The following is a 14,403-nucleotide window of genomic DNA, read 5'->3' as shown; positions in this document are numbered from 1 at the left end:
GTTCTGGAGGCGCCGCCGCCGCCGCCGCCGCCGCTCTCGAGGCTGCTGCCGCCGCTGCCGCCGTCGCCGCGCAGAGCCGGAGCAGGAGCCACGGCCGAGGAGAGGGAGGAGGTGGAGGAGGAGGTGGAGGAGGCGCCGGACCGGGGGGGTGAGTGAGGGGCGGGGAGCCCAGCCGGCCCCAGAGGGAGCGGGGGACGCGGGTCGGCCGAGCCTGGGCTGAGGTGGCTCATGTCGCCGGTCAGTCCCCTGGCTCCCCCTTCCTCCTCCGCGTTCCCTCGGTGTCCGGGGCGGCGGCCCGGGGGCCTGGCCGGCGGGAGGGGCCGGGGCTCCGGGAGGCCCTGCCGCCGCCGCCGGGGCCAGAGCCAACCACGCCCGCGGACCGAGCCGGTCGACTGTGGCGGGGCCTGCGGGAGACGGACGGGAGGGGCCCGGGCCGGGTGTGGGAGAGAAAGAGGACATTGTGTCCCCCACCCTCCAACTCCCCGAGGTGTCATGGCACAAGCCCATTTCCCTCGCCATCTCCTCGGACACAGTGCCCTCGCCACTCACTGCCCGAGAGATGCAGAAGCTTGGACATCGCTACCTTTTCCCTCTTCGTGCATGTCCCCAGACTAGGGTCAGACCTTCCCTCCAACCCAGCTCTCCCCTTGGGGGGCACGCGAAGAGGGGGCTGGAGGGTTAGGTGAATTTTCTGTCCTCCCTCCTCTGCTAGAGAGGTGCGGAGAGTAGGCGGGAACGTTGCCCTCCCTGCGTTCACTTCTGGCAGGGTCGGGGTCTCCCTTTCCTTCCTTCCCCCCTGCCCCCCACCACCCGTGCCGAGGGCTGACATCTCTACGCCCCACTCCACCTCCCTGCCCCTTTCCCGCCCTCTTTCCCCCACGTCTTCCGTAGCTTTGCCATGTGTTCGCCTTTTCGGCGTTGCCCTTCTTGGGTCTCTGCTTCATCCCTGAATTTTGTGAGGGAAGGGGTCACCGTGTGATTCTTGTCTTCCTTCAGACTGGGGCCGGTAGGAATGTCACTTGTCCCCCTCAGGAAGTTAAGGACGGTGTCTTCAGCCGAATTGTGTAATTTACTGCTAAAGGGAGAAGGTGAGGGGGAAGATTCTTGCGCCCGAGAACTGGGATCTCCTCGCAGGGCGAAGCACCGAGAGTTTGGGGGACCTTTTGACCTCTTGTTGGAAAAAAGAACTATGACTGAGTTATGTATTCCTTTTTGGGAGGGAAGATGGTTTTGTCACTGCTTTGAAGGGAGGAGAGTATAAGAGACAAGGGAGTACCAGGGTAGGAGGTTAAGGGGCCAGGGCCTTACAGGTGGCCACAGTTTTCTGCTTCCTGGATGTGGGATGAGGATTCTGTTTTCATCACCGTCAGGAGTAAGGTATCAGCTCTTGGTTTTAAGGTGGGGCTCCTACCTTCAGAAGCATGCTGTAGGGCAGTCTCAGAAGGGATGCTGCTGGAAACAGGATTTGGAAACTTTTCTTCTGGTTTCCTGTCAGTGTGTGGGGGCGGGCATGTGTACGTGTACTTTTTCTTTTCTTTTCGTGTAATTGATATCTGCAGTATTTTGACATAATAATCACTAAATCAGTCCCGGAGCCCCTTTCTTTCTGTCTTTATTAGGATTTCTTACAACACTTTCTGTTTTGACATTATATTTGCATCGGTTGAAGCTGTTTTTTAGTCTGGCGTTTCACTGAATCCTGTCTCCTTGGTATTTTGAATTCTGCACTGCAAAATGTGATTAGGTGCGAGGTATTGAGGATCACACGGTGCCTGGCACAAGGGAGGCACTCAGTAGTTTGTGGATGAATTGAATGATTACAAAGATGTGTCTAGGTGTTATCCATATTCTGTCCTTTTGAGAGATGGCTTATAGTAGAATATTGCATTTTACTTCCGATATAAAATAGTAGTTCTTAACCTTTTCTAGGCCACTGACACCTTTGAGATTATGATGAAATATATAGACTCTTTCCCCAGGAAAAAAAAAAAAAAAAGTACTAGACCAGTTTCAGGGACACTCTGAAGCCAAACATAGATACCTGTCTCAAAAGTAAACTGGAATCCTGAGTATTATTCAGTTCCATATTAAAACTGTTTAAAACTGTTCACTTTCTGTGTGAACCTCAAGATTGACAGTGTTGACACTTTAGACTAAACTTTGGTCTTTAGGAACAAGATTTTGGAGTAATTGTTCTTACAATTTTAGGAGGAAAAGTTGTCACTAATAACTAGTACTAGTCAGTTTTAAATCAATACACTAGTGGCTTCCAAAGAAATAAGATTGTTATAGAGACTTTTGGCAGCCTAAAATCATAATCACAACTGACGTAATTTTTATTGTGTAAACTGCTTAATAATATCAGCACGTGAACATTTTCACAAATCAAACTATTCATTTTTCCTGTTCTCCTCCAATCATATTTATATGCATGGTTTTTCATGTAGTTAAAAATTATTGTATCAACCTTTAATATTAATTCAACAAATGCTTTTTGAATGCCTATTGTGTGAATAAAATCGAGTTCTTGTTGTCGTAGAGCTATAGTCTAATCAGGAGAGATGGGCCGTAACCAAATAAACATAGACTATGTTAGACGATAAGAGCTATGGAGAAGAGTGAAGTAGGGGAGGGGAAAGAGAGAAACGGTGGCAGGGAAGACATGCGACTGGAGCAGAGACCTGAAAGAAGCGAGTTATGTGTGCTGTCTTAGGGAAGAAGGTTATAGGCCAAGAGGACTACAGGCGCAAAGACCCCCTCAGTATATTTGGCCTTTTTGAGAACAGCTAGGGAGACAGTGAGCAGGAGGGAGTGAGAGTTTAGGTTAGAGAAGTAACTGAGCATTATAGGTCATTGTAAGAACTTTGGATTTTACTTTGAGATGAGCAACCATCTATTGGAGGATTTTACGGAGAAGAGTTTCTGAGAATCGTTCTGTGTGGAAATCAGCTTGGCAGGGAGTTGAGGTGGGCAAGAGTGTGAGCAGGAAGACCAATTAGGAGGTTAATCTTTATTTTAAACCTTTTTCGGAGGTTGCAAAGTAGTTCATCTACCCTTTGTTGGGCATTATAGGCAGTTTGTTTCCCCTAACTAAAATAATGAAATAAACACTTTTGTATATGCAACATTTTCTTTCTTCTGGAATATTTCTTTGGGATTAATTTCCGGAAGAAGGACTGCTGAATCAAAGTATATGAATTTACTTGTCTTCTTGATGTATCTGTGAATTCCTTCCAAGAATACGTTGTACTAATTAAAGTGATAGCCACAGTCATCAGTCTTAAGTATCAAGACAGTTGTCACTGGCATTGAGTATTATTATTTATTACTTAAAAAGTCATTTGAGTTATAAAAAAATATCTTTTAGGTTGTTAGGTTGAATTTCCCAATAGCTTGAATTTAGAGTTCATATGTTTGTTCACCTCTCTCTTCAACATTTAACAAGAGAGTGCTGATTGTTCGGGATATGGAGATGAATTAGACAGGGTCTTTGTCCTCAGGGAGTTTTACATTCTGTTGTAACTTAGATTCGAATCGTTAAGTAACTTAAAATCTTGCTATCTTGCTAAAAGTTTACTATCATTTGTGAACTTTGTTATTATATGGCTGTTAATCTTTTATATAAAATAGACTTTCCAATCAAGCATCTAATTCTTCATATTGATAATTACTTTTTTTCTTACAAAGGGAGTTTTAATTAATTTTTAATGTTTACTTTGAAAGAGAGAGAGCATGAACGAATGGGGGAGAGGCACAGAGGAAGGGAGGGAGGGAGAGGAAGAAAGAGAGAATCCCAAGCAGGCCCCATGCTTTCAGCACAGCCCAATGCAGGGCTTGATCTCACAAACAAACTGTGAGATCATGACCTGAGCTGCAATCAGGAGTCAGATGCTTAACTGACCGAGCCATCTAGGTGCCCCTACAAAGGGATTTTTAAATGATATCTGCAATTTGTGTAATTTGTTTTGCATGTCTTTATAATCTTAAAACTGACAGCTCCATGTTTTGTTCTTTGCAATAAATTATGCAACTAGTACTTAGTTGAATTTTAGATTGTTATAATTCTTTACAGTTATTCAAAACACAGAGACCATTGTTTCTGTTAAATAAGGTTAGCATTGCATTGTTGACATTTTTTTGAGTTTCAAAGGGAGAATGATACCAGTCTGTTTGGATAGAAATTATACCACTGTGAGGGCATTGCTTGGAGTTTCTAGTTCTGGAATCTAGATGGTTCGATTTGGCATAAGCAGAGAACTTCACCACCTCTGAAGTGAGTCAAATAATTGAGTTACCTGCAAGCACCTAGCTCTGTGTTTGACACATGCTAGGGACCCAACAAATGTTCCTGCAACGTCAAATAACCTCTGAGTTCCCGGTTCTAAAATTCTCATACTTTAGAAGTTCAGTAAAAAAAAAAAAAAAAAAAAAAAAAAATTGTATAAACGGTTTATATATTAATGTTGTGGTGAGTTTAAAATTGTGAACTTAAAATTACTTCCTCCTAATGTTCTTTTTCAGATTAAACTCATCAGTTTTAAAAAGAGTTATGGCGTATTTCCAAGTATATCCTGTCCATTCTGATGTCATATATTGCTGCATGACTTAATGCCAAATTCACATCTTATGAAAGTGATCAGGGTTAAACATGAATGTATTTAAGCTTTCATATGTTATTGAGATGAAGCATCCATCCCCCCTCCCCTTTTTGCGCGTGAATGTTGGGGATTACAAGTGATAGTTTTTATGTGCTTTTCAGTCTTTCATGTACAGAGTTAATATTGGCCCATTCAGGTTATGCATTTTTGTAATAGTGGTTATGGACACTGAATGATTTCACACACTCTTTACAGTCCCCTTCTCACAGTTTTGAGATGAGTGGTTAAGAGGGCACTTTGTTTCAAAGTTAAATGATCCAGAAGAGTATTGAACCTATAAGCTTAGCTTATCATGATGTACTGATCAGCAAAGCAGTTTAACAGAGAACTATGCCATGCTGTTGTTTCCGCTTGAAAATAGGCCTTTAGGGGCGCCTGGGTGGCGCAGTCGGTTAAGCGTCCGACTTCAGCCAGGTCACGATCTCACGGTCCATGAGTTCGAGCCCCGCGTCAGGCTCTGGGCTGATGGCTCAGAGCCTGGAGCCTGTTTCTGATTCTGTGTCTCCCTCTCTCTCTGCCCCTCCCCCGTTCATGCTATGTCTCTCTCTGTCCCAAAAAATAAATAAAAAACGTTGAAAAAAAAATTTAAAAAAAAAAAAAAAAAAAAAAAAAAAAAAAAGAAAATAGGCCTTTAGAGGTAGAAAGTAAATGTGTGTACCAACAAGAAAAGGAAATTGTGCGTGATGATTATGGTGGAGTTGAAACAAGAAATAGTGTACTTTTATAAGTGGTCTAAAAATAATCGTTTTAATACAATTTTCAGAAGTATATGCTATGCACATGGTGGATTAAATATGTTTTATGAAATTAACTTCAATCATTAGAGAAGTTAATGGCTTTTTTTTAAAGGTACTGATGACTTATTTTTTTAGGCTAATTCCAGATAAGTCTGGGAAAAAATTACTTTACATATTCAGTTTTCTATTTCTAGCCTATTTAGTTGCCATTGATAGAGATTGGTTCAAAGTGTAGAGTGGTAAAGGTAACAGAATTTGGAATTAAATATGTAATCCCGTGTTTGGTTTCAGAATTTATTCAAGTTAGTCCATATTTCATAAGAATAGGAATATACGAAGCTACACTTTGTAACTGGTAAAAGGTACTGTTGGATTAATTAAAACTTGAAGTACCTTACTTTGAACTCACAAGTATATATACCTGTAACATTCATGGTTGTTTGCAGTGTACATTTATGCTGGTTGTATAAAATAACTTTGCTCAGGATAGAACTGTTATAGTTATTAACCACAAAAGTGTAAAAGTAAGAGAGGCACAAAGAACTGGGTGCAATTGTTTCTTTGGGCAAATCCCAAATGTAGCTTGTAAGTTTCTAAATTAGTAGTAGGAAATTATCTCCTATGGCAAACTGAACATTTCAAATTGTTCAGATGTGTAATCTGAAGAGTAAATTCATTCACTGTGTTTTCAGTGATATTTAAAAATGCATTTATAAACAGGATCATTCTGTTCTAGACAGGTTGGCTGTATTATAGAACATTAAGCAAGCAACCATAACTTAATTATTTTAGCAGTTGAAATTTAACACTAATCTTTGGATTTTATGTAGTTTTAGTGTCTAGCCCAAATCATTGATGTCTTTTGATCTACCTTTTCCATTCCATTGAATGCATGTAAAAATGTTGCATGATTTTATTAATAGATTTCAGATTCAGTCATTGAACAGATGTTTGCATGACCCAATATTAAGTTCTTTGATGGAAACTGAGATGTGACGCTGTAGTTTCTACTATAAGGAATTTATAGTCTAATAATTTGTTTGCCAGGACCTGACACATGTTTTATAAATAAATGTTGTATTTTCACGGTAGAGTGGAAATAGAATGATACTCTTTTTCTAAGTAAAATCAGTGTGATATTTTCAAAATTTTCTTAGTAGCTCAACACCTATTTCTGTGGTATTATTCCCCCCCCCACCCATGGTGTTATTTTCTGACAGCTTACTATTACAAGAAAACCAGTTTCCCAGTTTAAAATACAGTAAAGTAAAATAAGAATTGTTTCCTTACTGTCTATTTTACTTTACTCCAAGACCTTTTGGGGGGGGGGGGGGGCGGCAAATCGCTCTCTGCATATATGCCAAACTGTAGCGAAGTCCCCCTCCCTGCCCCCAGTTCAGTTGGCAGTTTTAATTCTGTGTTTAATGCAAGAATGTTTATTTATTTATTGTTGTTTTGTTTTTTTATAGAACAGCTTAATCTTTTTTCTACACCGATGAAAATCATCTTTTGCCACTAAAGTTAACTATGCCCTAGGACAGAAATATTCATGTAGATAAAATGCATCACTGTGCATTTTTAGTGAATGCTGGTAGTTTGCCAGCTTTATTTTCAAGTTCCTCCCCCCTCCAGACTTAATTGTGATGTGCTTATAAGGGAACAACAGTATACATAGTTAATTTGCAAAACCAGAATAGTTTTTCGGTTTTTCCATTTTGCATGTTTTGAGTTAGGATTAATTGGACATTTATTATTCTCAGTAGACATACAATAAAACAGTTCATTTAACTGTGGTGTTTTCTGTTGAAGCATTGGCTGACTTTTAGATAGTGAGCCTAGTGCAATTGTGTGAATACTACTGAATTTTGGATGACATTCTTTACACAGTTTAAAAGTAAGTGTGAGTATAACAGAAGCTGGAAACAAAACCAGTTTGACTTTTTTTTTTTTTTTCACTAGGAAGTATTTCTTTTCCAAGTAATATGCCCTTGTTAGGTTCAGGATCATTTTCAGTAATTATAGCCACTTAAACGTTTTTTTTTTCCTGTTTGCAGTAATTCATGTTCCACCGTGGCAAATTTTGAAAAGAACATAATTGTAAAGAAATGGAAAATCATTTATAACCCATCACCTAGAAATAATTACTGCTAACATTTTAATGTACATTTTTCTAGTTCTTTCGTTGCATGTACACATTTTTTAATTTTTTAAAACATGGAATTATACTTTTATATACATCGTTTTGTTCCTACGTTTTTCTCTGAACAGGATATTGGTCTCCTAGTGTGGGACTTCTCGGTTGATTCTTTATAATATTACTATTTTAAATAACACTGGGGCAAACATTTTTGTACATTTATCTTTGATTGCATCTCTGTTTTTTTTTTTTTTCTTCCTTTAGGATAGATTCCCAGAAGTGGGATAACTGGATCAGAGGGTGGTTACCCTGTGTATAAGAGTGTGTGTCTCACTGCACCTTCAATGGCATTGAGTAGGTCAGTTTTTACAATCTTTGCCAATTTGATAGATATCTGTTACAATTCTTGGGTGGTAATCGCAAAATCCTCTTATTATTAATAATCTGTAAAACCATCACAGTGTATGAATAGTAATTTGCAATCATCTTTGAAAAAGTTGCCTGGAATGAATTTCTTTGAAAATATTTTAGGTGAAAGTAATCTTTGTGACAAGAAAAGACATTCCTTGAAGTTGCAATTTGAGCATTGTTCTTTTATTGGAAAGAAGTAGCATTTTCATGTTCTCCCTTTGCTAAACTGACAAACATGAGAAAGCTTATTGTATAAGAAGCAGTAAGTGGAAATGTCATGTAAAATTAAATCATTTCAGATAGTCACATGGTTCAGACAAAAAAAAAAAAAAAGGCAATGCAACTTAGTGTTTAGAGCAATGGCTCTGGACTTAGGCAGCCTGGGTTCAAATCCTTGCTTTGCCACTTACTAAGTATATGATTTGAGGCAACTTACTGAGTTAACTCAAATTTAATTTGAGATAACTTCCTAAATATATGATTTGGTGTTTCTGAACGTTGGCTTTCTCATCTTTACAAGCAGAATAATAATGCCTACTTCTTAAGTTTATTGAGAGCATTAGAAATAATATGTAAAACTGCTTGGCACAAAGTAAGCATTTAATAAAAGCTAGCTGTTGTTAATTTTTTTTTGCCCGATTGGGGGGGGTGGGTAGGGCAGGAGATATCATCTGTGTGTCCCTGTTTACATGAATAAATGCAGAGACGCAAGAAGGTCATGAGCAGTGGCAGCTGGAGGGGAGTGGTAGACATTCTTTATGGTAGGAATGGCATGAGCCAAGATAGAAAGTTCAGGACAAGTTGGAGGACAGGGGGTTGATTTGACAGAAGCCTAAGCTTGTGTAATTAGAAAATATGGCGATAAGGCTCTAGAGAGATTTATTGGGCTAGACTTTGGAAGTCATTGAATGCTAGGTTGAGAAGTATAGACTTTATTCAGGAGCACAAGATGTTTTGATATGAGGAAAGTGACCCAATCAGCGCATTTATCTTTTGGAAGATGAATCTAGCTACAGAGTACAGAATAAATTGAGGAAGAAAGGGACTGAAGGCAAGGAGGATGGCTTAATACAGGTAAGGCATATCTGAGGGTTTAACCGAAAGCAAGAGGGAAGGATTTGAGGAGAGTTGCTAGGAGTCATTGTTGTGAAAGTCTCTGGGTCTTCAAGTGCACCCAGTTTGGAGATGAAATTCAAAAGGAACAGTCTGAGCCTAATGGATAGACTATGAAGAATTAGAGAACATAGGACTCACTATGTATGCTTTGGTTGTTGCTACTTTTTTTTTTATGTTTTTATTTGTTTTTGAGACAGAGACAGAGCATGAGCATGGGAGGGGAAGAGGGAGAGGGAGACACAGAATCCGAAGCAGGCTCCAGGCTCTGAGCTGTCAGCACAGAGCCTGACGCGGGGCTCGAACTCACAGACTATGAGATCATGACCTGAGCCAAAGTCGGACGCTTAACCGTCTGAGCCACCCAGGCGCCCCAACTACTTTTTTTTTTAACTGAAGGGTAAAAGATTCCTATTATTTCATGTGTGAAAAGCATATGTTTAAGCTTTCTTCGACCAATGGATAGTCTGCAGAAATGTTATTTATTTAGCATTTGGAGTTCTTAGTTAAAAAGGACCCCTCACTTTTAGACATTATATTTCTGGAGGTATTATCTTAAAATACTTCATTGTAAGGTTAAATTCGGAATGTGGTCTTTCAGCGTCAATGCAACTGGACTTTAGAAGCATCAGTTGTGTGAGCAGAAGTGAAGAAAAGTGAAATGCAGACTTCTCGTTAAACACTTAGAATGCTGTGGGCAGTGAAATATGGAGCAATGAAAAATAGGAAATTGAGTATAGAATCTTCAGAGAGAATAATACTTTTAATATTCTCTCCTTCCCTACTTAATTTGTCAATTAAAAAAAATATTTGCAAGTGTCATTCTTAGTCATTGTGGTACCTGGCTCTAGTTCTGTGCTAAATTGTACTTTCCACTTGGCTGAATAATAAGCAAGAAAGTTAGCCTACAGACTGATATTAATGTTTCTTTGTGACTGGTAAGTAAACTCACATGGGCTGTGGATTATCTGCTCCCTGTCTTCTTTTAATACCACCAGTTGAGAAAAGAAGCAACCCCCAGTTTTTAAAAAATAAATAGAGGCTTGTGATAACTTTTAAGGTATTTACATTTTCTATACCTTGTTTAGAAAATTGAATTGTTACACCTTTCTCAATGTTTCTTTTAGTTTTCAAATATTTTCTAAACTCTGAAATAAACTCTTCATTAGTTATTTGTATTAAACTCTTCCTTTTAAAAGTATTTTTAAAAATATTTTTAAATTAGTAAGCAAATGTAGCACATAGTATTAAAGATTGTGTGTGTTATTTACTACAAATACTGTGTTTTTCTTATGTGTAACTGCAAAAGCCCATGTATTGTCAGTCAAATGAGATTTCATTTGCCAAAGAGACCTCAGGTATTCAAAACAGTTATAAGATTCCAATTGAGTCTCTTTTGAATTGGTTTCAAGATCTTTCAACAGAAATCAGAACTATACTCATTCTCCTAGGTCTGATCACTCTTACCCCTCTCTCCTTCCCAGCCATAGCTGAGAGCAGGATCTTCCCTGTTTTGGGCCATTCCAGCACTGTCGCTGTTAGGGCAACTGTGGCCTTCTCAGTCTGTATGTTTTATATTCTTAGAAGCTTTCCTGCAGGCATCTTGGCAGGAAAAATAAGTTATTAGGTTGAGTGGCTAGCAGCTAATGGCATACTTTTTTATAAGAAAATTCACAATTTTATGTCAGTTATACTTGAATGAAACTGAAATTAAAAAATCATTTACTTTTTTTAAAGTTTTTTATTTGGGGGGGTGGGCAGAGAGAGGGAGACAGAGAAGCCTAAGCAGGCTCTGTGCTGTCAGTGCAGAGCCTGATGCAGGGCTTGAGGTCACAGACCGTGAGATCATGACCTGAGTTGAAATCAAGAGTTGCACACTTAACCGACTGAGCCACCCAGGCACCCAAAATTCATTTACTTTTTACATGAGGTGACATACGAAGTGTGTGAAATATTTTCTGTCTGAAAGGATAGACATAAAAGAAAGCTCACTTGTTGAATAGAATGTTGTATACATTTTTCTTATTCTCTGTAGTCAAAACCATTTTTTTAAATTTCTTTTGAATCAGTAATTTTGAATGCTAAATGTAAGTTCTTTACTAAGAAATCAGTCTTTCTCCAGAATAGTCTTAAACAGCTTGGCCAGTGATCCAGCAAATAGTAACTGCATGATTATTGGGTGCCTTGTAGTATTCTAGAAGCTAGAGATAGAGCAGTGAATAAAACATGTTCTCATGGAACTCTTGATATTGGTGGGGTTTGGTGGTGGTAGAGAGAAATAATAAGCAAATAAGGGAACAGGGTAATTTCAGAGGTCACAAATGCCATGAGGAAGCTGTAATGGTGAAATACTAGAGTGATAGGAGGGTTTAGAGTGATAGTAGAGTGATAGCAGGGAAAGCTCTGAGATGGTAACATTTAATCTGAGGCCTGAATGAATAAAAGCTAAATGTGATGATTTGCAAGAAGAGTGAAGTAGGCAGAGGGCCCCCATGGTACAAAAGCCCTGAAGTGGGAACCGGTAGGTCACGTTTAAGAAGTCCATAGTGATAGGCTGAGAAGAGACTGGTGGATGGGATGGGGTTGGCAAGAATCAAACCACATCAGGCTTTGGTGAAGGGTTTGGATTTTGTTCTTATAAATACCAGGGAAGACACAGGGTATCACTACCTACTTACCTTTATGGATAAATATATGTAACTTTTGAATTTGAAGGTGGTGTTATTAATGATACTGGCTTAAAACAAATCCGTAGGGTAACCAGTAGTTTCTTTAGACATAGAAAATCACTAACCTGGTAAATAAATTACGTTTTTCCTAGGGGTCTGCAGAGAAAGGAACAAATTATTCCCATATTGTAAAAAGCCTTATGAAAATTATGTATGTTTTCTCAATAGATTTAAATAGGTGAAATATTGTATGTCTTTGCTTTGACCAATAACTGTATTGACTCAAATCTTTGTGACTGATTATCACAAATCATTATCATATATTGTGATTTGTAAGCTGTTAATGAAATAAAACATGCTTGCACCTCAAGAACCTAACATTGAGTTTCATTAGTATTTATGCCTTTGGCAGTTTGAGACTTCTGATTAGCTGTTACCTATCTGGTTAATTAAATGTCAGTGCAGTTGGTAGACAAAAATCTACCAAAAATCTAAAGATGTGGAATCTGTGGACAAAAGAAGAGATTTTTCAGAGTAAGGTTGAGAACCACTGATCAGTGTCCTAATCTCTAGAGGGATCTACAGGGAGAAGGGAAGTAATGTTTTTTTGAAGGTAAAATTACTGTATCTCACGTAATCTGCACAGCAAATCTGCGAAATATTGTTCACTTTTTACAGATGATAAAACTCAAAGTAATTATATAACTTACGACAATTAACAAACTCTAATTATAAAGGATCATACTGACAGCAAACTTCCAGAAGAGACTACCACAGTTACAAAGCACACAAGTGATCAATAAATATTTATAGTTTACTTATATCCAAACATGAATAAATGAACAAGTAGGTGAATCCCTATATTCTTATAATCCTTTCTTTAGTGTAACACATCATTTTTCTTCCAAATGAGTCTAGAAAATTCCTCAGAAATAATTGGTTTAACCTTTTTTCCTCTGTAAATCTCCCCTCACCCCCCCTCCCCCCGAAGTTTAAGTTACTTAAAATAAATCACACAGTAAAAATCCTGAGGAGGGAAATAAAGACTAAAAACTTGGGAAAGTATAATTTCCACTTTGATTTTAACTGAGTAGTCTATAATGTTTTTAGTTTTTAAAACATTCAGGATATCATCTTTTGTATTCATATTCAAGATACCATCTTTTGGTTCTATGTCTCTTATTTTTTTTTAACTTTAAAAATTTACTATAGTTTTCTGAAAACTATATTCCATTATTCCAACTGATGTTAGGCAGAACGATAGTATGAGATCTCTAAACTGTGTATTTATAAAGCTTCTAATCCTTTAAATGAATTAATGTCTTAATAAATTTAAGCTTAGAGTTTTTTCAAATGAATACCTAATAGGAAGGGATGCCTAAGAGATGAAAACAGATGCAGGTCATCTAGAGAGTGAAACTATTTTAGATGAAGATTACAAAAGAGAATGGATTATGATACAGGATTAACCATAGGAGAATAAATAACACATGGAAGTTGCTATGATTAGAAAAGAAATTTATTTTCCCCGAAACAGAACCAAAATTGATGAAATGTGAGCTGTGAGGAGATAAATTAATGTTGAATGAGTAAAAAGAACACTTAGTTTAGAGATGGTGGCCTATAGGGACCTTCAGAGAGGATATGATGAACCTTACCACGTGTGGCAGTAACATTATTTCATGGAGTGTGGGATCTGTCATGTTGATTTGAGTTGGAAGTACAGTACAATAAATGTAGATAGAATGAACAGGGTTGTTTTTGTGAAGCAGGAACGTATTTTAAAATACTGTTTTAAACTGTTTCCAGTTGTCCGATACTAAGGTTGTAAGACGACTGGTCTGTAAAAAATAAAACTTTATATGACATTTTGGTTCTTGGTATCCTTGAAGTGTTCTTCTTGTTATTTTGGGTTTTTTGCTATATTTCTGCATGACAACTTTTAGACTGCTTTCCTGTACATTCCACTCTTCCATTCTAATCGTAGAATCAGTTTAGTAATGACATAACCCCTGGTATGAAATTTTCATGCTTCCGGACATTGTTTTGCATATAAAGTAGAAGTGTCAGTTTGCCCTGTAGATGTGTATATCTAAAAATTGCAGGTGACTTTGATTAATTTAATTATTTAAGAATATCAGATTAATTTAAGAAAAACCACGGGCAAGTGAGTTTAGAAGGTGAATCTTAGGTCTCAGACTCACCTTTGTTTGTTTAGATTTTCAGGTAGTAGGTTACTTGGATGGTGTTTCTTTTACATCCAAATGGTAAGTCTGGAATTTGAGTAACTCAAATTGGTTGAATAGTATACTCTTTTTAAAAAGTTTTTGTGTCTTTTGAATAGTTTCACACTTAGGACAAACTTCATTGTAAAACATTCCTTTGAACTTTAAATAAATATTCAGTGACTTCTCATAGTACTCCAGTGTCATAGTTTTCACATTGTAATAGGACAGTATTATAATTCAAGAACCAACCAAAATCTGCAGTTGAAACCATGAGTAGAGTGGTTTAGATGATGTAGTCATTCTGTTATTCCCATTTTGTTTTAGACTTGGACTACTGTCATCAATGGGACGAGCTTGAGATTGTGTCACCACTCAGTACCATCTGCTTGCATGCATATGTAAGCACTAGGCCTTCAACACTGGATATAAAGAATCCTCGCTTTGTGGTGT

At 38.1% G+C, this 14,403-nt stretch overlaps 1 protein-coding gene across 4 annotated transcripts in view; it reads left to right on the top strand.

The window, feature by feature from the left end:
* Positions 1 to 44: 44 nt before the first annotated feature.
* Positions 45 to 14,403, top strand: part of RAP1A (RAP1A, member of RAS oncogene family) — a 79,008-nt gene continuing 64,649 nt past the window's right edge. For 2 of the 4 annotated variants that reach the window (XM_060626616.2, XM_060626615.2), the window contains exon 1: positions 7,797 to 7,890. In XM_060626616.2, coding sequence (XP_060482599.1) covers positions 7,877 to 7,890 — 14 coding nt within the window. In that variant the 5' untranslated portion in view covers positions 7,797 to 7,876. Of the gene's footprint in view, positions 150 to 7,796; positions 7,891 to 14,403 lie in introns of those variants that run through there. The other 2 variants (XM_078451560.1, XM_078451561.1) reach the window with 2 other exon arrangements.

The sequence above is a fragment of the Panthera onca genome, chromosome C1 (assembly GCF_046562875.1).
Source record: "Panthera onca isolate mPanOnc1 chromosome C1, mPanOnc1 haplotype 2, whole genome shotgun sequence".
NCBI classification, from domain to species: Eukaryota; Metazoa; Chordata; class Mammalia; order Carnivora; family Felidae; genus Panthera; species Panthera onca.
Note: the sequence above shows the minus strand (reverse complement) of the source record. Positions and strands in the feature narration are given on the sequence as shown.